The 22,649-nt window shown below is 41.7% G+C and overlaps 2 protein-coding genes across 5 annotated transcripts in view; one reads left to right on the forward strand and one right to left on the reverse strand.

Moving 5' to 3' along the window:
- Positions 1–12,807, forward strand: part of PLBD1 (phospholipase B domain containing 1) — a 47,032-nt gene extending 34,225 nt beyond the window's left edge. The window contains exons 10-13 of one of the 2 annotated variants that reach the window (XR_015772490.1): positions 878–984; positions 10,217–10,316; positions 10,574–10,655; positions 11,650–12,807. Coding sequence is in view for 1 of the 2 variants with exons in the window: in XM_005527701.3 (XP_005527758.1) it covers positions 878–984; positions 2,493–2,660 (275 nt within the window). In the remaining variant the exon portion in view is untranslated. Of the gene's footprint in view, positions 1–877; positions 985–2,492; positions 4,487–10,216; positions 10,317–10,573; positions 10,656–11,649 lie in introns of those variants that run through there. The other variant, XM_005527701.3, reaches the window with a different exon arrangement.
- Positions 10,975–22,649, reverse strand: part of ATF7IP (activating transcription factor 7 interacting protein) — a 79,267-nt gene continuing 67,592 nt past the window's right edge. The window contains exons 11-15 of one of the 3 annotated variants that reach the window (XM_014256612.2): positions 22,392–22,470; positions 16,672–16,848; positions 15,161–15,346; positions 12,831–12,940; positions 10,975–11,577 (exon numbers count right to left, since the gene is read on the reverse strand). In XM_014256612.2, the coding sequence (XP_014112087.2) occupies positions 11,161–11,577; positions 12,831–12,940; positions 15,161–15,346; positions 16,672–16,848; positions 22,392–22,470 (969 nt within the window). In that variant the 3' untranslated portion in view covers positions 10,975–11,160. Of the gene's footprint in view, positions 11,578–12,830; positions 12,941–15,114; positions 15,347–16,671; positions 16,852–22,391; positions 22,471–22,649 lie in introns of all 3 variants that reach the window. The other 2 variants (XM_014256611.2, XM_088055148.1) reach the window with 2 other exon arrangements.

Consider the following 22,649-nt stretch of genomic DNA (forward strand, 5'->3'; position numbering starts at 1 on the left):
CCTCCCTCTCCTTTTGAATTTTTATTATTAACAATTCAGTTATTTAAATTGTTGTTATCTCAGTCCCTGTTTTTTACCTTTTTCCGATTCTTCTCCCCATCCCATAAGGGGTGGGGTTTGGAGGGATGCAGTTGTGTGGTACTTAGTTGCCAGCAGGGGTTGAACCAGGACAGTAGGTAATGCTCTGTTTTTTCCTGACTGGGTTCTCCTTAACTGGATTAAACCCAGCTTAATTAACTTCTGGCTAAGCCCATCTGAAAGTACTGATAGCTTTAGATGCTATATTTTTATTCCCAATTATAGGGAGCTTGCTGATTACTGGGCTTGAGGTTTGGGATGCCTCTCCCAGGGTGGGGTATCGTTCCTGTCTGGGCTGTGAGTAGCAGCGTGCTCGTAGACGCTGAGCTCACCACCTTCCCCTCCTGGCTTGCAGCTGCTGCAGTGGGTGTTGAAAGGTTTTGCTCCTTGACACTTAATTTTATCCAAAACGGGAAAACAAAGGCTCTCATTGCTGCATTTCCCCCTCTCCCCCCCAACTTCCCCCCCCTGCCCTGCCACTTCCCTTTGCCTCCTAACAAAGTTTCTACAAGCTTTCATCATGTGGAATTTCATCAGATGGAATTGCAGCTTTTGTGGTTAGAGGTTGGCAGTGGTGCCTGTGGGATGCGGAAGTAGCTGTATGGTCTTGAATTAAGAGCTTGTCTACTTAATGTCCTGAGGGTTGACCTGTAGCTGGTACCGAGGGAGAAGCATAAAAGCAATGTGACAGAGTGCAGTTACCCAGCTTTTAGTGGCTCCAGTACTTGGCATCAGCTTTTTGTGAGGGAGCTAACGTTTTTTTCTTTTCTTCTGCCCTTCCCACCACATTTCACCCCAGACTATCAGCGTGATCCTTATGCTGAACACAATCCTTGCAACACCATTTGCTGCCGGGAAGACCTGAATCCTTCTTTACCGGTGCCTGCAGGCTGCTATGACTCCAAGGTAAATTACCTCAATTTCAACATCTGCTGAATGTTTGCTGCAGCCTGTTTGTGCTCCTGTCAGACCTGTAGCATGTTTCTCTGCACTAGGGCAAGCATGGCCAGGCATGTCTGTTCCCTCTTTTCATGCTCTCCAAATGCTTGGGCACCTCCTTGGATGGGAATTCTATGCAGAGTCTCATTTCCTGTTCCTGACATCAGTCCTGGCACAGTGGCAGGGGATACAGGGAGAGGTGTATGAAACAACTGCATCCAGGGGAGCTTGTGGTATTCAGGGCTTAAACCCCAAAGTCTTACAGCAGGAAATGAATCTTCAGCTCACTCAGGGAAAGAGACAGCCTCAGCCTCCTGTTCATTAGGACTCTGTGGGTGCCTCCCAGAGCCCACAAGGTGTGGTTGCAGTCTCACTTTAGGTTTACATTTACAGCAGCCTGGCTCTCTAGTAAGCCACCCTGCTCTGGGGCTCCATCTCTCTACGAAATGGCTTTCTGGAAAGTTTGGTGAAGATCACTTTGCATTTTAGGGAGATGTGGGAAAATCCTTAGACCCCCTGTCATGGAGAAAGCAGCATTTATTTTAGGCAGGTTATATGGTATTTTCACCATGAAGAGCAATGCCCAGTCAAGCAGCTGTGCAGCCCTGGTGTACTGGGAAGATGTACGGTGTTTTATCCTGTGGGCTCCAGCCTGCTACATTTCTGGATTGAGTTTGGTTGCTAGGATGGGCCTGGGGAGACTATTTTGGTATCTCCATCACTGTGTCCAGCCAGCTGTGTGTTGCAGTGGACAGTAGTGGGAGAATCCCAGAGCTGGCGAATACAAGAGGAATGCAGAAAATGGCTTTGTAGAGGGGTCTGGTAAGGGAGTGGTCAATGCATGCTGCAGTGCCTTTGCCAGCATGGTTAGGCAAGGGGAATGGGCTGGGCTGGAGGTGGAACAGGGGGCTTGAGAGGGGCATTGAAGGAAATAACCCAGAGCACAGGCCAAACCTGTTCTAGTTATAAACTCTACAGACAAATTTAGTGGCTGAGTTTGGGGAGATGGAGCAGGCTGGAGACCTCTCTGGAAAAAATGAAGGAATAGCACAGAGCCTGGGTAGCAGCATTAACTCTGCTGCCTTTCTCCATTCCCCTATTACCCTGACATGCCCCAGGGGATGGCCCAAGTGCTCAAGATGCAGCAGAGCTTAGGGCAGACCCCCTTTATCTGCCTGCTGCAGCCCCATAAAAGCAGGGAGGGTTGTCCTAAGGGCAGATGCTCTGGCTCTTTCAGCCTGGCTAGTGCAAGGGCTATAGGACAAGTGTGGACTTGTGGTTTGCTGTTGCCCTTCAGCACTGGCTGTGGCTGAAGATGCCTCTTGTGCAGAGGAGGAATTGCTGCCTGTGCTTGTTTCCCTCTGCTCACTTCCCTCACCTTATCAAATCTCCCGGAGCTGTTCCTGCTGTCTGGGATGGGGATGTGTCAACCCTCACGCTGCCCTTTTGCCCCGGGTTCCTGTCCTTTGTTCCAGGTGTCGGATTTCCGCCTGGCTGCAGCTTTCACAGCCTCTGCCATCAATGGCCCTCCAGTGCAGGGCGGTCTCCCCGTCTTCAGCTGGAGACGGTTCAACCGCACGCGGCACCAGGGCCTGCCAGAGTCCTACAACTTCGATTTTGTCACCATGAGGCCGATCCTGTAAAACCAGCATCAGTATCCACAAGCGGATTTTTTTTTTTTAATGGAAATTTTATTCTTGTGTAATAAATCAACCTGAATGTCCACATCCCTGTGCCTTATACCTGCCTTCCCATGTCCTGCCTGCTAGGCACTTTGTATTGATACTGGCTGCTTCACTGTAGCCCAAAGCACGTTCCTTTCTTCTCAGCTGTTTGGATGGCCCTTCTTCTGACTAGGATTGATGAGAAGCAGGTGGCACTGCTTTCTGTTGATCTGAGCCATCATCGCAGCTGTTCCAAGAGCAAGTGAGGAGCAGTGCCACCAGTGGGAGTGATCTGTTTCCAGTAGCAACATGGGACCTGTCTCCAGGGCTGGGCCAAGCGGGGTTGGCCATGCTTTGGGCCATGATTGCATTATCTCAGTGTTGGCTTGATGTCTGCCTTTTGTCTGAGTACTGTGCTGCAAGTTGCTTCCCATCAAGCTTGCGTTCTGCATATCAGATCAGTCTGTTCTGTACAGGATGTGACTTTCAGTGGCATTCAGTGTCAAGACTTGCTTTGTGTGGCCAAAGCATCTGGCGATGTCAGGCTGCAAAAGAGGGTGAAGGGAAGCAGCCTGATGCTTTGGAAGTGCCCCCACCCCAGGCTGCAGGGACAGAAATGTGATGCAATGGATCTCTTACAAGGGATCTCTCTCTCTTGGAATGGATCAGCCCTTGGAATGCAGTTGCCCAGTGCCATCTTTGCCTGCTCTCTCAGATGTGACAGGGGAATGTGACAGTGAAATGGCTGTGAGGGCCAGGGCTGTGCACATTACTCTGTATTTACATCAAGGAATTGCATCACTGGGCTGTTTTGTGCTAAATGTTCTATGTATAATTAAGTAAAACAAAATAAACAGCTCTTTCCTCATGTCTTTGAATGGTCCAAGCTAAATAGTGCACAGCATTGCCCTGTCTTAGGAAGGTAAAGAAGGATGAGCAGTGTGAGGTTTTAATGAAGCCTCTAGAGTTTAGCTTGTGTGATGGGAAGGGAGCATGTTACTGCAATAGGGGTGAGGTTCTACCTAACTATTTGGCTGTCACAGTAAGGGTGATTTTTGCCAAGGGAGGAGGGAGACCAGAAGTTACAGCAAAGCTGTTGTTGATGAAAAGTCCATGAAAGGGCTGAAGTAATTTGTTTGCTGAGGTAGGAGGTAGGTGTGAGATGCTGTGTGTAGAGACATGCTACATATGGTGGTGGAGCCACTACCACAGATTGGATTGAATTGACCCAGACTGAACAGGCTGAAGCAGGCATTAAGGAGGACACTTAAGGAATGGAGCTGGGTCACAAACAGCAGTGCATGGATCTGAGCTGCCAGCAAGCAGAGGACCAAGAATCAATTGTTTGAAACTAGAAGCCCAGAAGGGCTTGGAGGATGGCTTAACTTCACTCTCACTCCTGGACAACACAGCAACATTGCAGGATGTATTTACTGATTTTTTTCACAGTTTTATATAAAAATACAAATGGAGAAGTACTGTTTAAGAGTTGGTCCCAGGAACCAGGACATTTCCAGTGGATTACTGCAGTTGAACAGTATTCTTGACCCAGGGCACAGCTAGATGCTTCCACCTGGAGGGAGTAGAGCTGTGTGGCACCGGTGACCTGTCCATGACATGACAAATAGGCCTGGAAATGGCAGCTCTGCCTTTCTCTCACCTTGAGCCTCCTACTCTAAGGTATGACCTGCTTTATACTCCAACCCTGAGTTGTGGGAAAACAGAGCTCCATTTTTGAGTCCCTTTCTGTAAATAAACACTAAATAGTAAAGTATTTACTATTTATGTGAGTCTTAGGACTCCAATCCATGTGACTGTGACTGTTTTTTTGCCTATGGTTGTGCTGCTAAAGGCCGCTGCATTCCTCTTGCTGTGCTGTCCTTTGTGCTTCCTTTATTGCCAGGCCAGCCAGGATTCATCTGCCAGTCCTGACCACAGAAGCTGGGTCCAACTCCTCTTCCCTGCACAGCTGCATCAGGGACCAGGGGAGGTTTTGATAGGGGTTGCATGGCCCTGTAGGCAGGTGCAAAAGAACTGACAGGCAACTGCATGAAGTTTAAAGGTCTCTTTGAGTATCTTATTTCCTTCCCCAGACCCCACTTGGAATAAAAAAAAGGAAGGTATACTTTAAGCAGAGGATTTGTGGCAGAAGTTGCAACCTTTTTTGTACCCTGCTTCCAGGTTTTTTCCAAGTCCTGTGTCTTCTGACTCTTTAACTTGTTTCTAGATTTGGCTAAAGAGGGACTAGTTGGGGAGATGGAAGTGGGAGGTGGTTGTGATAAAATCTCTCTTGCCATAATGAAAAAATCCTCTTCAGTCAATGCCTAGAGGAAATGATTCCTCTCAGCAGGACGGTCAAAATTGTCACATCTAAATGCAAGCTTTCACATGCTTTCCCATCCCCCTTTTCTGAAATTCAGTAGCAAACTCACCCCTCCTGGTTCTAGTGGTCATAACCCGTACAGCCTCAGGTCTAACAGGGGCCACAGTCTGTCACAGCATCCTCTTTCTGTAGCAGGAGCCACCTGGGCAAGGTCTTATCAGCCTGCCTAGGCCAGGCTGCACAGTACTTCAGGACAAACCAACAGCAGTCCTTTGCTGTCCTTTGAACAGTGCTGCTGGCTCACATTTGATTCTCAGCTGACTGCTGGAGTTTTTTCAGTTTCCTTAGTAGAAGCAGCAGTGGTGTGCAGAAATGGACTTTGCTCTTGGTACATTCTGCTCTGGGGCTGTAGCACTTCTTTCCAGACCTACTGTGGAATGTGTGCCAGAGCTACCCTGCAGCAAACAGTGAGTTCACACGTTCATATTCTCACTTTGCTTTACTTAGCAGGAACTGCAATTACTGCAGTGCTTGAGCAGAGTAGTTAAGCTGTATTTGATGATAAAACATAAGTTCTGCACTATGTGCCGTACATATACCTCTTAGTCTAAATAGGCAGTTTGAGAAACTCAGGACTTTCAAGTGGGATTGTGCTGAGGCATCACTTCACAAGAGTCCATCATCTTCTGGTCAGTGACTTGAAGCAAATTTTAGTAAGTGCATGGAAACTAATTATTACCATCACAAATTAATTATATGCCCTTGAAGTACAGGCTCAGCACTAACTCAGGGTAGGCATGTCAGTAACTCCATGTACTAAGGACTTTGAGTTCTCTACACTTTGGTAGGTGGGTCCAAGAGGTAGATTTTCCCAGACTGCCTTCTAGTCCATCTGTTTATTGGTCCAAAACAAGTTGCTGTTCCTGGCTTCTGCCCTTAAAGCAGCTGGGTAGGAGGCAGAGTTCTTCATGGTGCCTGCGCTGAAACACGCTTTTATTTATCATGATTTCATTATGCCTGAGTGATGCACTTTGTGCTGAGCACAGCAGCTGCTCCCTGGCCAGGTGAGTGGGCCCCCATGCTTGAAGGGTGCTCTGAAAAACTCCGGTACTTTATCCACAGCATCTTGCTGAAAAGAATGATCATTGCTTCAGAGATCAAACCCAGCATCTTGGAGGGCAAGGAGAGCAGCACCAGCAACTGGATTTGCATTCCTGTATTCATCTGGGGCAACTGTGGGGTGCAAGTCACTTTATTCTGTCTGTCCACACTTTGCAGAAATGCATGGAAGACAACTTTGCAGAAGTTACAGCCTTGCTTTGGTTTTTTTGGTTCTGTGAGGGCAGCACCATGCAGTTGACTTCCTGCGAATGACCAAGGGCCAAACTCTTGCTGCTCAATCTAACTTGAGCAAGGTGGTAACACCTCTAATGAGGAGGAGCAGGGGCTCTGGGCTCTTTTTTGAGAGTTGCCTACTGAGGTGTCAGGAACTAAGCACAAATGACTCAAAATGTTAAAAACCCAGTAGTTTTATTTCAAAGTATAAATTCCAGGCTTGTCAGACAAAACCCCACTACAGTTAACACAGACACACACTAATCTACAGTACATACAAAAACAGGGGAAGTGGCAACAGCCCAGTTTAAATTGGACATTAAATCAGTCCTACATTTTTTTCTTTTGTATTTACAAGTCCAGGTGGAAAACAAAACAAGAAATCAAATTTGGAGTTTTCCAACAAAGGATTTTGCACATTTGATTTCCGTTAGCCAATAAATTACTAAAGCTGAACAGGAATTCCTGAACAACTACTACTCCGCTATCTTATTTACAGCTACACCCTATTAATTTAAGACAGCAGTACAAATATATATATGTGTGTGTGTATACACACACACATCTATACATACATATATAGACATATGTATATAAAAGAGAAGAAAAGAATGCTCAGCCTGCATAATGATAATGAGAAAGATGCCTTTTTAACTTAAAAGGGATGAAAAAGAAAAATCACTGATTTGCTTTCTCCTAGCTATTGTTAATTTTTTCCTTCTCCTCTCAGAAGGCATTTGGAAGGGAATAGATTTGCATGGCAGGGCTGGCTTAGTATCATTTGATCTCTTCTCCCTACAGTCTTTTCATACAATGCCCACCCCTGCCCAAATCAACCCAAATTAAAAAAATATATATTTAATATATCATGCTTCTATTTAAAATATCTGCATAGATATTTTTGACAAAAGGAGAATACTCAAAGGGTGTATAAGAAGGCAGAATCACAGCTTGCTTTTGTACACTGTATGCAATACTCATCCTGGAAAATGGCTGTCTTGGGAGCAGGAACAGATGTGACTTATCCCTACATATAATATTGTTTTTTATTTACTGTACATTTAAGATGAACAGCATCCAAGGAAGAGCTGAAGTGGCTGTTTCTGTTACAATACAAAATGATGTTCAGGTCCTACTACTGAGCTGAGTTGTGGCCCCAGTGAAGACTGAGGGGTTTTGCCTTTGTTTTCAAAGGAAGCAGGGTAAGACCTCTTAATTTTACAGGGAGAACACCATGGGTGTTTCCAGCCTTGTGCTAAAAACCTTGGGAATGGGTGTCTGTCTCAGTGCTTGTGCTCGGTAATCTAATGTGGCCAAGGGCAGCACAAACAATTCCAAGGAGCAATGTCAGACCAATGCCTAGGGAAGCTGCTTGGAGCATGGAAATAATTACAAGCTGAGAGATCTGCATCCTTGTGTTTTCTGAAGCCAACACTGGAGACAGTACAGATGCTATACCTGCAGTCTGCCCCCTCATAGCATTTATGTTTTTATATCCAATGAAGTTTTTTAGCCATACTGCAACATAAGAGGCCAGTGAAGCTGTAACTAGGAGAAATGCGGAACATTCTGCCATCAGCACTCCACAGCAGGGCTCCTCTCCAAGTAGAGAACGAACTCAAATTACTTTCAACCTGGACATCCCCAATGCCCTTGTATCACACAGAGAAAACAACCCAAACCTAAAACACACCAAAAAGTAAATGAGGATGAAAAAACCACACCTGTAATCAGTGCCATGTTTGCTAAAAGATAGGCAACTCAGTTCAAGGTGGTTCTGCTGAAATGTCATGTACTTAGAGGCAGCAGCGAAACACAAAATCACAGAATTCAGATACGAGTCAGGAACAACTTTATACCAAGCTATTGAAAGATGGGAAAACTTGCATTAAGTGCAGAGAAGAAACCAAACCAAACACTTCCACTTAAAAGCCATACAGAAATTTTTAGCATATTTAAAAGTGGACTATTGGAAGGCCTCAGCAACTGACACTTTTCATTAATGAAGAGACCAGTCTAGAATCACAGTATTAACACACCTGTACTGAATGTTGCCAAATATTTTGGTAATACTTTGAAATAAAGTCTATAAATGAAACAAATTGTTTCTGATTGATTGTTGCTAGCAGAAAATGTCTCAATAGTTTTAATATTTCTGAGAGGTAAAGGATAATAAAACCATCAGCTACTTGACTACATGGGAAAAATTGCCGTGAGGTAAGGAATTAAACACTACTCGTGTTTGTTAGCAAGCTCATGATACCAGTCTTCTTTCTCTAATGATGCAGCCCACAAAACCTCCAAATGGAATGACAGACCATCCCATATAAATACCTCCACTGGAGGAAAGAAAATACTCTAATGCAGGACTTACACTCCCTGCCTATCCCAAAGGAGACAAACCTAAAAACAAGGCATATCTAAATGGAAGCTCAACCTGTAACAAAGCTCACATATAGTTTGGGCTGGAATCAGAACTAAATAAATGAAGTAAGTTCTAGGTTGTATCCTCATGTTTATTTTAACTTTCAAACCGTCAAACTTCATAGTACTGATACGGCCAATGGCTCTTTGGTACCACCTCAAAGACACATTAACAAAAAATTGTCCAAGGACTTGACAGCCATTAACTAGAATGAACTGTTCTAATCTCTATTACAGAGCTCTTTATAAGACCTCAAATTTAGTCTATTTCCATAAATAGACTAAATGCATTATTAAGTAATTATTCCTTGAAATAAGCAAACAAAACATCTACTTAAACACAGAAAAGTTCAAGGCATTTTTTGATAATTAGCACCAGAAATACAGGGACAACTGCAGTTCAAAGGAAAGGTTACACATTGTTCATACACAGCATGAATCTTCTCTAAGGATACTTGGATTTAGCCAGAACTTTTGCTTGCCTAAATCAACAGAACTGCTATACTTTTAAATGCAAGTTTCCATACAGAGAATATCCACCTGAGAAGTGACACTCCCGGCTACATTAGCACAGTAAACCAGACAGAGGTCTACACTGCCATTTCTTTCAGTGTAAAGGTTCTAAAAGAACAACAGCTACAGAACCCATAATCTCATAGCATATTTCATCTGCCTTGTTTGGAGATTTAACTTCTCTGACATTTCAGTCTTGCTTCACACTTCAACGTGTTGGTTTTGAGAGAGAACATTGAAATAAAAAAGTGTTATACTCTGCAGCTTTGCTATATGGTGGATTTAAAAAAAAAAAAATATATTTCCCCTCTAAACCCACTGTTTGGTTGTACTGGGCATGAATGCAACTGAAAATTGCCAAAATGAACACCTTGCATCTACTTTCTTGTCCAGGTGCATTACAGTTTTGTTCTGCAAAAAGCAAATTTAATGTGTCAATGACAGCCAAGGAGATGCACCAATTTTTCTCAGCTCAGAAGCATCATGAAAGCATTATTAACATTTGCAGTTGCTCACAAGTTTTAGGCTAGTGTCTAAAATGGCTTCTAAACGCCCTTGGTTGTGGTTTGCTTTCTGCAGGGCAGGCAAGTAAGGGGAGAGAGAAGCACACTGGAAGTGTGCTTTCTGCAGGGGCAGGCAAGTAAGGGGAGAGGGAAGCCAGCTCCTCCTTTTGTACTCAGTGAGCATCCAAACAAGTGCAAACAGGTAGAAGCTTTCATGGCACCGTGCCACAGGGGTTTCTTCTTTGGCTGAATTGCAGCATACAGCTTTCCCAAAAGAACCAGAAAAAGCTCTGGAGGAAAATAATGTCTGTATACTCAATATTCTGGACAGGACAAAAACAACTACTCAAGAAGTACAGTAAGGAAAGGGTTGAGTGATACTGCAGGATAAGAACAAATTCATCATCAGCAGATGTTACACTTTCTTGTCTTTACAGAAATAGTAATTACTGCAGGCCTGGAAAATGAGAAGCACTAATGAAAGACTAGAAGGGTAAAGGGAAAAATAACTCCAAGCAAATAAAAGAACAGCACAAGGTATCTGGCTACATTTTATTTCTGAAATTATTCTTTAAGGCACAAAATAAATCTAAAAAATAGGGATGGATGCATGAGGGGAGGGGCAGAGAAATAGTCTGAAGTAGAGAAGTGTGAATACAGTCTTTACAATCCAGTTTCAGATCTCATCAGGGAATGCTCCCAGGGTGAGTAGGGGAGGATGGTGAAAATAGAGGAGCATTCTTACTTAGAAGAGGTGGGAGGTTTGTGGGATGATGTATTATTTTTTTTTCCAGAACCTCCAAATTTACACGGGTTCCTGGCCAGACTCAAGTTCCCTTCCCTCCTCCCCTCAGAGAGCTTATTACAGTTTGCAAGGTAAGACCAGATCACTCAATGTACCAGTACAAAAAAAGACCTTGAATCACCCTTCATGTCACAGCCTGCTCACAGAATGCTGGGGGGCAAGAGGCAGATCATTCTTGCCCTTGTGTTGATGTCTCAATAGACATCACAGATGTGTATGTTTTACTTCAGACAAACTGCAATTTACTATTTCCTTTCCACTCTGAAGCAGAATCTTAGGCATTCAGGATGCTCTTGGATAAAGGATAGTAGGTATCTAGGTAGAATGTCATGGAAGGAAAACAAAAATTTTCAAATGGCCAATGACATGAACTACTTAGAAAAAACAGGCTCTCTTGCTGCAGGTCAGACTTTATTTTTCTTTTGGTTCTGAATGCATGTAGTGTATCACACAGCTGTCTAAAATAATCCCACAAAGTGGTTTTAAAGGTGAATTACATGCATGGGATCAATTCCTCCCAAAATTGGGGTAATTCTTGATAGCAGGACAGGTTTAAAGGGTCCAAAGAGCTCTAGTTTAACTGCTCTGGGAAGAGATCACATCTGTGGACTGGGGGTCACAGAAGGGTCCAAAGCGTCCATAGATATCCTTAGCCCGGACTGCAAAGTAGTATTTGCTGCCGGACACGAACTGTGTCAGAGTGCACGCCATGGGCAGCGGCAGCGCCTTCACCTCCCCGATCTTCTTCCACTGCGAGGGCATGGTGGCACTGGGGTCCTCGTGGTAGGCATACAGGTGGTAACTGTCCACAGTGGCACAGCTCCGGTCCACCTCCATCACACTCCATGACAGCACAATCCCATTCTGGCTCTGTACCCGGGCCAGCTTCAGCTGTGGCTTTTGAGGTGGAGAAGTGTTGGCAGCTTCAGGGGGCAGACGTGGTGGCTGTGGTGCCTCTGGAAGTGGGGCGGGATGTATGGGGCGTGGTGGCTCCTAAGCAGTGAGAATAAGGGAAAGGTCAGAATCTACATTAATGAAAGGATGCTTTAATTCATCATTCCCCAGGTAACTGGAAGCAGATGAGCCTGCAATCACCCAGCCATCACAACTCTCAGTCCTGCGTGCAGAGGCAAGGCAGCAGCAGCAAATGATGAGAAGGGGTGGGACCAAGGATGCCATAAATTCTTAAGTTATTCTCATATAAATCCCTAGTTGTACAAATGATCACTGCCACAGTAATTTCCCTATGATGAGCTGACAGCTCATCTTATCTACAGACAGGTGTTCAGTCACAAATGGAAGAAAGGGCAGTGATGCCACATAGAATTTAAGATCCCACCTTAAACTGATCACAAAAGCTCAGCCTCACCTTACTGAAAATTTTGAAATGAGGGCACAAATATGTCTTTCCAGTGATATTTCTTTTATACTGCAAAAACAGTCCTAGGTCTCTCATTATAACTAAGATGAATGTAGCAATGTGGTTACAGTGCTTCAAGCCTGAGATCTTTCAGGTCAGAATCTGGAGTAGTTTTTGGCATCTTAAGTGATCTGTGTGATACTTGCTTCATTTATTCTCGTTATTTGTCACTGGAGAGTGCATTAAGTTGATGGTGTCTAGACTGAAAGGATGGTAAGCCACCTTCTTGGTAATATATGTACCATTTCAGGACACCATAAGTAATGTGACTGCCCAATAGTGAGTTTACAGGCAACGTATCTGAAATGAAATTAAACGAGTCAGAGAAAATTCTCAAATTCTTGCCAAAAGGGGTTTTAGGTGATGCAGAAGTAATTACCCTCAACACTGACTAAAAACCTCTGTAGTTTGGGAGTTGGCAACCTTGGAGATTTGGTCTGTTCCTTGTTTTCCTACCTCAGTCTTGCAAACAGCTCTACTGAAAACTGGTCATCCAATTCATAGCCAAACCATGACTAAACTTTTTACTGGCAGTTCTTCTGTACCCTTGACTCCATGAGTCACCTGCAGACAACTCATGCACCAATTTCCAGTATGTTCTCCTGGTAATTTGGAGAAGGCCAGGGTGAGCTAACAGACTGCACAGCTTTTACCATTCTGGGCAGCAGCTGCTGTAGGTGACTGGGCGGTGCCATGCATGAGAATTAACTGAGAAGTGTCAACAAGGCATTTCACTATTCCACAGCTCACACTAAGAGCAGCCTGAGAGTCCCAGTGCAGAGACAAGGCTGTACATAGCATCAGGTGGTTGGAAAGCCCCACTCACAGTGTGCGTTGGTGGCGGTCGATGGTGCACCGTGAGCTGAGGAGCTCCAGAGCCCAGAGCCAGCCCGTTGTTCACCACGTAGGTTGTCTGAGGCATTCGCACGGTCACACCTGCAAGGAGCACAACCAACACTGTGAGTAGTCAATACTTACAGGCAGCCAAACAGAACACTGGAAGACAACTCCTTGGTTGAGCTGGATGAAGCCAAATTTCAGACAGACTGCTCCAGCTGCCAGCAGACTGATGAAGCACTGCATAACAACAAAATCACCTGCCATCCCCTGAAGCTGTAAAAGTGGGAGACAGCAAGTGCTTGTGTTTGCAGAGGGGACAGAATGTTGTTTTAGCACCTTGCAGCATGAAAGAAATGGCTGAGGAGAAGTGTGGGAGATATAAGGAGCTTAATTCTGAGAAGAACAATTACATCATTTTGGGATTCAGAAAGGAAAAGAGAAATGCTCCTGCAGCAAATGTTATCCACTCAGAAGGCTGTTCTGTGGATGGCACTGAAAGCAGAGAAAGCTGTCACTGTCCAAGAAGCTTGTCCTCCCTCAGAGAACAGACTTCATGAGGGATGCAACTCACAGGCATAATCATTTCAGTCATTCCCACAGCAAACTGACCTGCCTGGCAGGAATAAACTGGACAGTTTTATAGCCTTGTAAAAAATATCCAAAAGTCTTGCAAGCTATCAAGTTTTCATTCATTTTATACCACATCTAATTATCTTAAGTAACACTATCTATTCACTGTTGGAACTTGTATGTTCTGTGTACTCAAAGCTTTTGCTCGTTACGGATTGCCCAGGTTGTCCCTCCATTTCTGTCTAAAAATGCAAGATTTGGGGCAATCTCTATGACACCCTAGTTCCACACATGTGAGACTGTAGCAGTCTAATACTCCAGAAGACAAGCTCACCGAGCAACACATTATCAGGAAACCACAGCTATTGAATGGTAATTTCTTCTCTTTATAAACACTCATTAAACTACAATCCATAGGGGAAGAGTGTCAGAAGTCTATGAAATCTGTGAGTCCAAGGCAGGGAGCTCAAGAGTGCTAAATCTTAATGCTTTAATTATAAAGTGCTAAACACTGTGTAGGTGCTTTATATCTTTTTCTTATTAGAATCTCTCTAAGAAGCTGATGAAGCTGTGCAAATTCCTGTAGGATAAAGTGTCACCTGAGCTGGCTAGTTTGACTCTGTGAGAACCTGGTAAGATAAGCTGGTTTAGTATAACTGCAGTTCTGTCTCAGGAAATTACAACCATCTGCAAATGGTCAGAAATGTCTTAAATAAGATACAAGATACAAACACAGCATCACTTCTAGGTAGGGATACTACTCGAGGCAGAAGTACAAAACTGCAATTTACAAAACACTTTGGAGGAGTTCTCACAGTCAATTTTTCAAAGACAAAGTGCAGCAGTCTTACTCAAGAAACATCTGCTACTGGCACTAAAGGCTGTTGCAATGATAATATAAACCAATGTAGATCAGTAGCAGCATCAGTACCAGAGTATCACAAAAGTAGGCACATATTCATAAAACAGGGGAATTTATGTTAAACATAAAGGTGTTAAAATAACCAGTGTAGAATTTGTGGGGAATAAAAAAACCCCAAAAAACCAGTTTAAATCCACCACTTTGTAACAAAATATCATTTAAGTTCTTTATTTTTGACATGTATTGCTCATTTCAGAAAATGAATTTGCTGCCAGGAGAAGGTATCAGGTATGCTTTTGCAAAGTCAAGGGGAACTTGCCAACATCTTTACTCAGTGAAACTCAAGCATGTATCAATTTCTGATACATCCGGTGAGAAATTTCATCTCTTCAGGCCTTGAGAAAGGAAGGAAATCTGCTAAACACAGGACATCAGAGATTGTTAAGGAATTGCATTAGGATGCCTGATACAAATGTAACTTTTAGACAGGAAATCAAACATGATTTTCTACACAAGTATGTTTTAAACTTCCACCATAATAAAAAAAATGGTCTCTTTCTCAGAACAGTGGCACTTGTCATATTACTTCCACTGCCTTGTAAAGTATGGAGCATGTCAACCACAGATGCTTAATTGGGAGAGCTGGTGCCTGGGATGATTTAAATCCAATTTTTCCTCATTCACATAGCTGCAAGCAGAATTTCTTAGTAGCCTAAGAATTTTCTCAAGTCTGTAAGTTGGGGAAAAAAACCCTAACCTCTCTAACTAGGATCAGCATTGTAAAAAGACCAAACAACAAACCCAAATCAAAAACCTAAATCCATCAGGTATAATGTACCAAGCTGTGTCACAGTAAGAAGCGCATGGAAGGAACCATCCCCTACCTCCAGTCTGTGGGGTGACTGGCCTTAACCCTGGGCTGGTCATGACAGCTCCTCTTACAGGATTCTGAGCTGGTGGTGCAGGAATAGTGGTATAGACCACCTGATGATTACCAGGGGTTCTTGGGATTGGAAGCTTGGGAACAGCTGGAGCCATGGGCCGATGAGTTACATTCACTGTTGTCGAAGCTGAAAAAAAAGACAGAGCACACCCTAAACCTGAATTCCATGACTCAAAGCCATATGCCTATTCCAGAGTACACATCTCCTTTGGAAAACTGACTCATCTGAGCCACGTAAAATAAAAACCGTCTCTGTCTGCTTTGGGTACTGCAAGAAAAGTGAAAACAGTCTAAACAGTATTTTCACATGAAATATTAAGGTCAATATATATACAGCTTCCTAACAGAAAAGATAAATATAATATCTCCCCCACTCCCTGCAAAGGTCCTGTGTGTAAAGACAGTGGAAGAATATAAAATCTACCAAAGAGTCTGCAGAACACAGCAGTCATAAGATACTTCCAATGTCAACTAATCTTCAGCAATCATATACGGAAAAAGAATTTCAAAAAAAGAAAATAAGAGGATCTACATTTCTTTAGAAAAGGGAAAACAATCACACTAGAAAGTAGTATGTACCTAGGGCTAGAACTTCAATGTTAGCCCAAATGTTAACCATTCCCTCTGCCAAAAGCATTAATTGCCAAGTGCACAGGAACAGACATAGCAGCAATGCTGATACTTGTCACGTATAGGTAAAACCTTACAAAAGAAAGGCCTTGTAAAATTATGGTTCAGGCCTTGTTACTTTGGCTAAGTATAGCCAGCAGCTAACCTGGTAAGTTCCCATGCAAAAACATCTTGAAAATGAAAACTTCATTAAGATGACAAAATATTCTTGGGGACAAAAACAAGTGCACCTGTAACAACAAGGCATCTGTTCCATAAGAATCAGTAGAAAATGTATGTAAACATTGTTAGAGAGAAAAGTTTTGACTGACATGTACAGTCACCATTACCATCCAATGAACTGAGTTCTAACCATCTGGAATTAAACATGGTGCCTTCTGATAACCATATAAATATAAGCTCTGTGCTGTAAAGATTGGGCCATGATGGAAGAAGAAACAGGTGTCATTGACCATCTCTACTACTACAGATGATGTTTTTTCCCCCATTACTTAAAGGAGGTACAGTTTCTTCTCCTTCATTTTTACCAACAATAGTGTATTTAATAATTTCCATGACCATCCTTAGCAGGATTTCTTCCTCTCCATGGAATTACACTGATCCTGAATTGTTTCCAAATCAATCGTACTATCTTTCCCCTTTATCTGTTTAAAACAAAAAATGCTACAGGGGAAACTGACTAGAATGGAAGATTATTAAGTGACTCAAACATTCTGAATATTCACTTTTTATTAAAGATTATCACAGTGTAGAGCACACAGCAGTCTAATTCAAGGAAAAAAGCAGCCACTGCACTCACAAAGTGATGTTCAATGAAATTACCTGTGGGTAATACATGGATAGTGGTCTGGGAAGGGCCACTTGTTGTCACACCTGGCTGCTGCACAGGGCTTGGCTGCAAAGGTGGCAAAGGCTGCAGGGGTCGAGTCAAGGGCTGGGTGGGTATGCTCAGTCCTGTCACAGGCGCCTGGCTCTGGTTCTGCTTCTGCTTCTTGCCATCTGCTTTAAAATAATATATATAGACAATAACAAACAGAAATCTTAATTTCTGAATCACAGTTTCAAGCATCACAAAGTTTTACAATCCTTTCCTCCCTCTCCCATTTACAGACTGGTGAGGATATTCCAAGCGTGACATTTCTCTGACCTTTTTTGCTTATGCAAACAAATCTGCAGAAAACTCATTTAGTTCTCTTTGCATTCATCACCACAGTCTCCTCTGCCCAGACACACTCCACAATGTTTTATTCTATTATCATGAAGTGTGCATATTTGGAGCAATTTGGAAACATGAATTCAATGGAATACTGTGCCAAAGTCTTTAAAAGTTTTTATTAATAAAAAAAATCCTAAAACCTTTAAAGGCCTAAACACTGCAGTATTCAAATTTAGTTCCCTAAATAAGCCTTGTCTACCTTTGATGTTTACATCTTTTTTTTTGCTCTTTCCTTTGTTCAATCTGTTAGTCAGTCCTCTTGCTGCTATTTTGAATTTTCACAGTATTTACTTAAAAAGGAGAAATCGCTTTATTATTTATAGAAAACTTTAAAAAGAAAATTTGTCTAATCACACTGACACCCTCCTTAACATGACTTACTGACTTGTGATACTGACAAATATTGCCTGTATCTGTGGTTTACTAGAACAATACTTTTTCCTGCTTTAGTTTATTTGTGACTACATAAAATATTCATTAGAGTACAAGTCTGTATCTAATCAAGACTTTACACAAGTTGAATAAAGAAGAATTGAGAAGCTTTCATCAGGACATTAAAGCACTAATGGGCAGAGAAGACACCCTGGAAGAACTAAAAAACACAAGATAAAAGAGTAGATTTTAAGGGCAGTCACTCAGAAGGATTCTTCCCTAATAAAACTATACATGCATCAGCCACTAGTTTAGTTAAAGAGCTTAGACTATAAAGATGAAAATATGTAAATACTCATTTTACTCTTGAGAATATATAAAATAAAGTGAAGACCACATTTAAAATCTTCAATTAAATAGACCAACTAGACTTCAAAGCATTAAGAATAGGGTTAATGCCAGCATAGCTCAAAATGATAGGATTTTTAGCAGTTTGAGACTATTCTGATGGTCTCACTAAGCTGTGTTTAACATTAGCTGCTAATAGCTTGAAGTAGCAGTACCCTTCACAAACTGCTGTATGATTCTATGAGACACAATTACAGAATCACAATCATCAAAGTTGGAAGGGATCTTCAAGATCATCTACTCCAACCATGAACCCAGCACCAGCATAATCAGCCCTAGACCATATCCCCAAATTCAAGACCTCAAAAATAAAACACAGTATCAATTGCAGCCCATATTGTCTTTCTGTAGACTCAACAGCCAGGTTACTTCACTGAAGCTATTGGATGAAAATACACTGTTGTTCATTTTGAAAACAGAAGGTGAGATCCTTCCTGCTCTTTGATCAACTAACATGCTTTGTGATTGGTTCAAGCTTTTTTTATTGTCCATGATTATGAGAGATTTCCCAGTGTTCAATAAACTACTTGACTCTGAAGAGATTCCTACAGACATGTATTACATCTGTTTACTTCAAATACTTACAGACTGATGCACATCTCCACTACCACTGAGTAATTTCAGTGACAAGAGTACATTCTTAGTCATGACTTAGAAGATGCACTTACAATCCAACAAGAAAAAACCTCTACACCCTACTGCTGTAAATGTGGTTCAAGGAAAGATGACAGTCTGAACTAATTTGAGGGCTTCTCCAGTTTTGCTTTTGTTTTTCATTTCACACAGAGCAAGTTCATTTACCCTTGACAAATCAAGAAGAGCCCCGCTGACATTCCAGTGACTGGAAACTAGGTCAGCATTGCACCACCCACAGGAAATGATGACTGATAACTAACTAGACTTCATTAAATAAATGGAAACAAACAGCAAAAGTTATTTAAGTAAAAAAAAAAAACAAAACCGCAAGGAAGACTGGGTACACAGTAAGCACAGGACTAAGGTTAAAAGTCATTATGGAACAGTTTCCAATACTAACTAAATGAACACAGCATCATATTCACAACAAATGTGGATTTAGAGGAGACAGAAAAATAGGCAAATGAGCATAAAATGGAAATTGTTACTACTGGAGGTGTAAGTGAAACTTCTGATCTAACAGAGGGACTAATTTCCATGCCAGAAACAGTCTATAACACTGCAGTTATAGCACAAAGGAGTTTTGAACAGTGTTGTAGTTCATAACGGGTATAGTTGGATTACAGAACAGCAAGCATGCCACAGGCACATTCAAGAGTAAGAAAAAAATTATCCAGAGAACTATAGATTTGTTAACTACATAAAACACCTAATAAAATAAAAAAAAAGATTGTGTATTTAATAATTTTTCCTACAAAATGATAAGAAACAGAACATAGCTGTTTTAATTTAAGAGCACTTACATATCTTTTCTTAGACTACAGACCTACTTTAGACTAAATCTATTGTTTCAATATTCATACAAAATAATTTGATGATCCTTTTATAAAAAGGCCAGCGAAGTCCAAAGTGCAAGTACTGCAAGATACTTGCAGACAGCAAAGTATCTAGATTACTCTTAACAAGGTTTCTTAAAAAGTACATACCCTTTTCATTCACAATTTTTGCACAAATCAGAAGGTATTATTAGATATTAGTAGATATTAAGATCTGTTTAAATACCTTTTTCAAGTAACAGAATTAGGTTTACTTTTCATGTGGGTGACAATGCTGTAAAGAAAATAATCAGGCATTGAGTGTTCCCAACAACACTATGTTGCTCTTCAATTTTAATTAGTATTGAGCTAGTATTCCTGCAGGAAACAGCATAAGGCTGGAAGTATTTTCTATCCTGAGGTTGTGTAAATCTAGGAGAAAATAAAACCTGCTCCACATTTGTTATAAACAAAGTGCTGCAGAAAAAAATACTTGGCCAAAGGTATAGCATCTATATATAGCTGCTTATGATCACGCAAAAGCTGTGTACTCTTCCTCTGTTTAACCTTGAAGTTATCAGAACACATTCCTGAGAAACTTGCTCAAAAATCCTAGTGCTGTGTTCTCACTACATGGTGAGATTCAAGCTTTTAATAGGGTTTCCTATGTTTCTACAGCTTATATTAAAAAAACCCCACTGACTCTACACAAATTCTAAATATGAACTAACCTGCATTGGCTTCAGACTATCAGTTTCTGGCTTGCAGTGAAGAGATACACAGGAGCTAACCCAGCATGAAAGTACTCCACTAACTTTCCTCTTAGCAGAAGGACAATATTCCAACACCTAACAGCTAAGGGGAAAGAATCTCATAATATCCCACTGCACAATTTTTTAAGATACTGGCTCAAGTGCCAGCAAAGAAACTGAAAAAGAATTCAGCTGTGCAAAGGAGCTATGACTCTGTAGCATTCCTACCTAGAGAAGCAGTCTTACAGTTGTATGTGCAACTGTGGTATTGATCTTCTATGGCAATTGTGAGATGAACATCTACTTAATGCATTAGGAAGAAAAAAGCTCTCTGGAAAATGCTACTTTCAGAAACTTTTAGATAGAAAAATATTATGTGAAATATATTAAAATACTGTGACATGCTATTTTAAAACATACCACAAATTCATTTTAATCTATCTGCTGGGTGTCTTTTACAGAATATTAAATAGGACTGGGGAGGATAACCTTACCTGACAGGCTTGCACAGTTCCAAGCAATCACCTTTTTATCTTTTGGAGAACTAACCCTCAGAAGAGATGACAGTGATAAAAACTTGATTGCCTCAGCTATTCTGACACTCAGCTCATCAAGTCAAAATCCTGGCTGAAAAGGACCTCTGGCGGCTGTGCAGTCCAATTTCTTGTTGAAGCTGGACCGTCAATAACAACTTATTCAAATTATCTGTGGTTTTGCCCTGGTGAATCTCAAAAACATTCAATAGGGCAGTTTCTACCATTCCTCTCTGTACCACTGTGGTGACTTCTTTCCTCCTCAAGCTGAACTTGAACTTCCTGAACTTGCAGTTCATGGCGACTGCCCGTTAATGTAACATTTGGCACTGCTGAAGAGAGTTGTGCTCCATCATTTTTTTAAACTATTCTCCAAGTAGCTGCTCTTACACTGTCTCTTGCTTAGCTCTTTGCCAAACATGCCCTGGTCTGTTCATCTCCTCTCACAGGTCATGCACTCCAGGCCCTCACCATCGTCACTATCAGTGAGGGCCTCTCCAGTGCTACCACAACTCTTCTGAGCTTGAAGAAGAGGGAGCCAAAACTGGACACCCTATTTCAGCTATGGTTCCACCAGTGTCAGTTTGGGGGAATACTTGAAATGAGAACACACTGTTGGCTCATACTCAATTCACTCTGCACCACATATCCTCTACTGATAGGAGAACCAGACCGTCAGCTATCTGAATTGCATCATGCTTCCCTAATACTTGCATACCCCACACACTCCCTTTTTGGTGATAACATCACATGGAAATGTTCAAGGCCAGGCTGGATAGGGCTTTGCACAACATGGTCTAGTGGGAGGTATCCCTGCCCATGGCAAGGGGGGTTGGAATGAGATCACCTTAAAGATCTCTTCTGACCCAAACCATTTTCTAACTCTATTATTTATTTCTCACTGGAAAAAATGCTACCACATGCCAAAATGATTTTCTATATTTGTGTAATACAAATGCAAAGCAAGTCAAGCTATTAAGAATGTTTGTCTGGAATTTGAATGCACAAGCTAGAGAAATAACTATCAAGGTCTTCCAGAGGAATTAAACTTCTAGGTGGCTAGACTTCAGAATGTAGCACAGGGACATGCATTTAGAGACCAGACAGAATGAAAATTTTACCTCCAATAGTAGAAATACTATTTATTTCCAATGAAAATGACAGCACAATACACGGTCTTAAGCAGAGTACTTCTGTGAAGTACTATCATTCTTCACAAATCCAATGCTAACTATAATTAGACTGGCCTACATTTACACAATATGTCTATAAAAAGAAATGTGTTTTTTTTAAATGATTAAGTGCATCCAAACTGCCAAAGTACTTAAGAGCACAATTATATTTACTCTGCTCTTGGCGTACAGTCCTTAAGCAAACAACAGTTTGCATTTGGTCTTTAAACTCTTGCACACACAGTGTTAGTTAAACAAAAGATTATAAGCTGTCATACTCTAATGCTTAAATATCAGCTGTAGACTTAAATGGTCTTTAATTATAATCAGTAAACAGAAAGAATAAATACATCTAGAAGAGCTTTCGAAAACATCATCAAGAACTCAAACATCTCAAATTACTCTCCAAGCCTGAGGTATTTAAGCACAGCTAGCACTAATGCTTAAAGGAATGGTAAAAATCTCTAAGACTGTAGTCAAAATTCCTTTTATCTAACACCTAACAGAATTTTTTTAATGAGTTCTATCTAGCTGAAACACCACTAAGCAGAAACAGAAGTTTATTCCTTTCTGCCATTCATAGAATGAACACTTGTAGCTAAACTATCCCTGCAGCTAAGAATGTATTTTTCACCTACCTTGAGAACAGCTGTCATCCTCTTCATCCAGTGTAAGATCAATGACACCTCCTGTTTCACTTCCTGTGAACTTCCCGCTCTGAAAAACAAAACTCCTTTGTTTTGCAAAAGCAAATCCAGGGAACACAGGTGGGAAAGGGACACACATTGAACATTCAGAAGGAGAGGTCACAGAATTGATACTTATTAGAAAAGAACTGATGAAATGAGCAAGAGAAGGTAATTTCAGACTAATATCCCAGGACTTGAAAAATGGGC

This window comes from Pseudopodoces humilis, chromosome 5, assembly GCF_049639895.1.
Source record: "Pseudopodoces humilis isolate 2021_Gansu_Grassland_sample_001 chromosome 5, ASM4963989v1, whole genome shotgun sequence".
Classification (NCBI taxonomy): Eukaryota; Metazoa; Chordata; class Aves; order Passeriformes; family Paridae; genus Pseudopodoces; species Pseudopodoces humilis.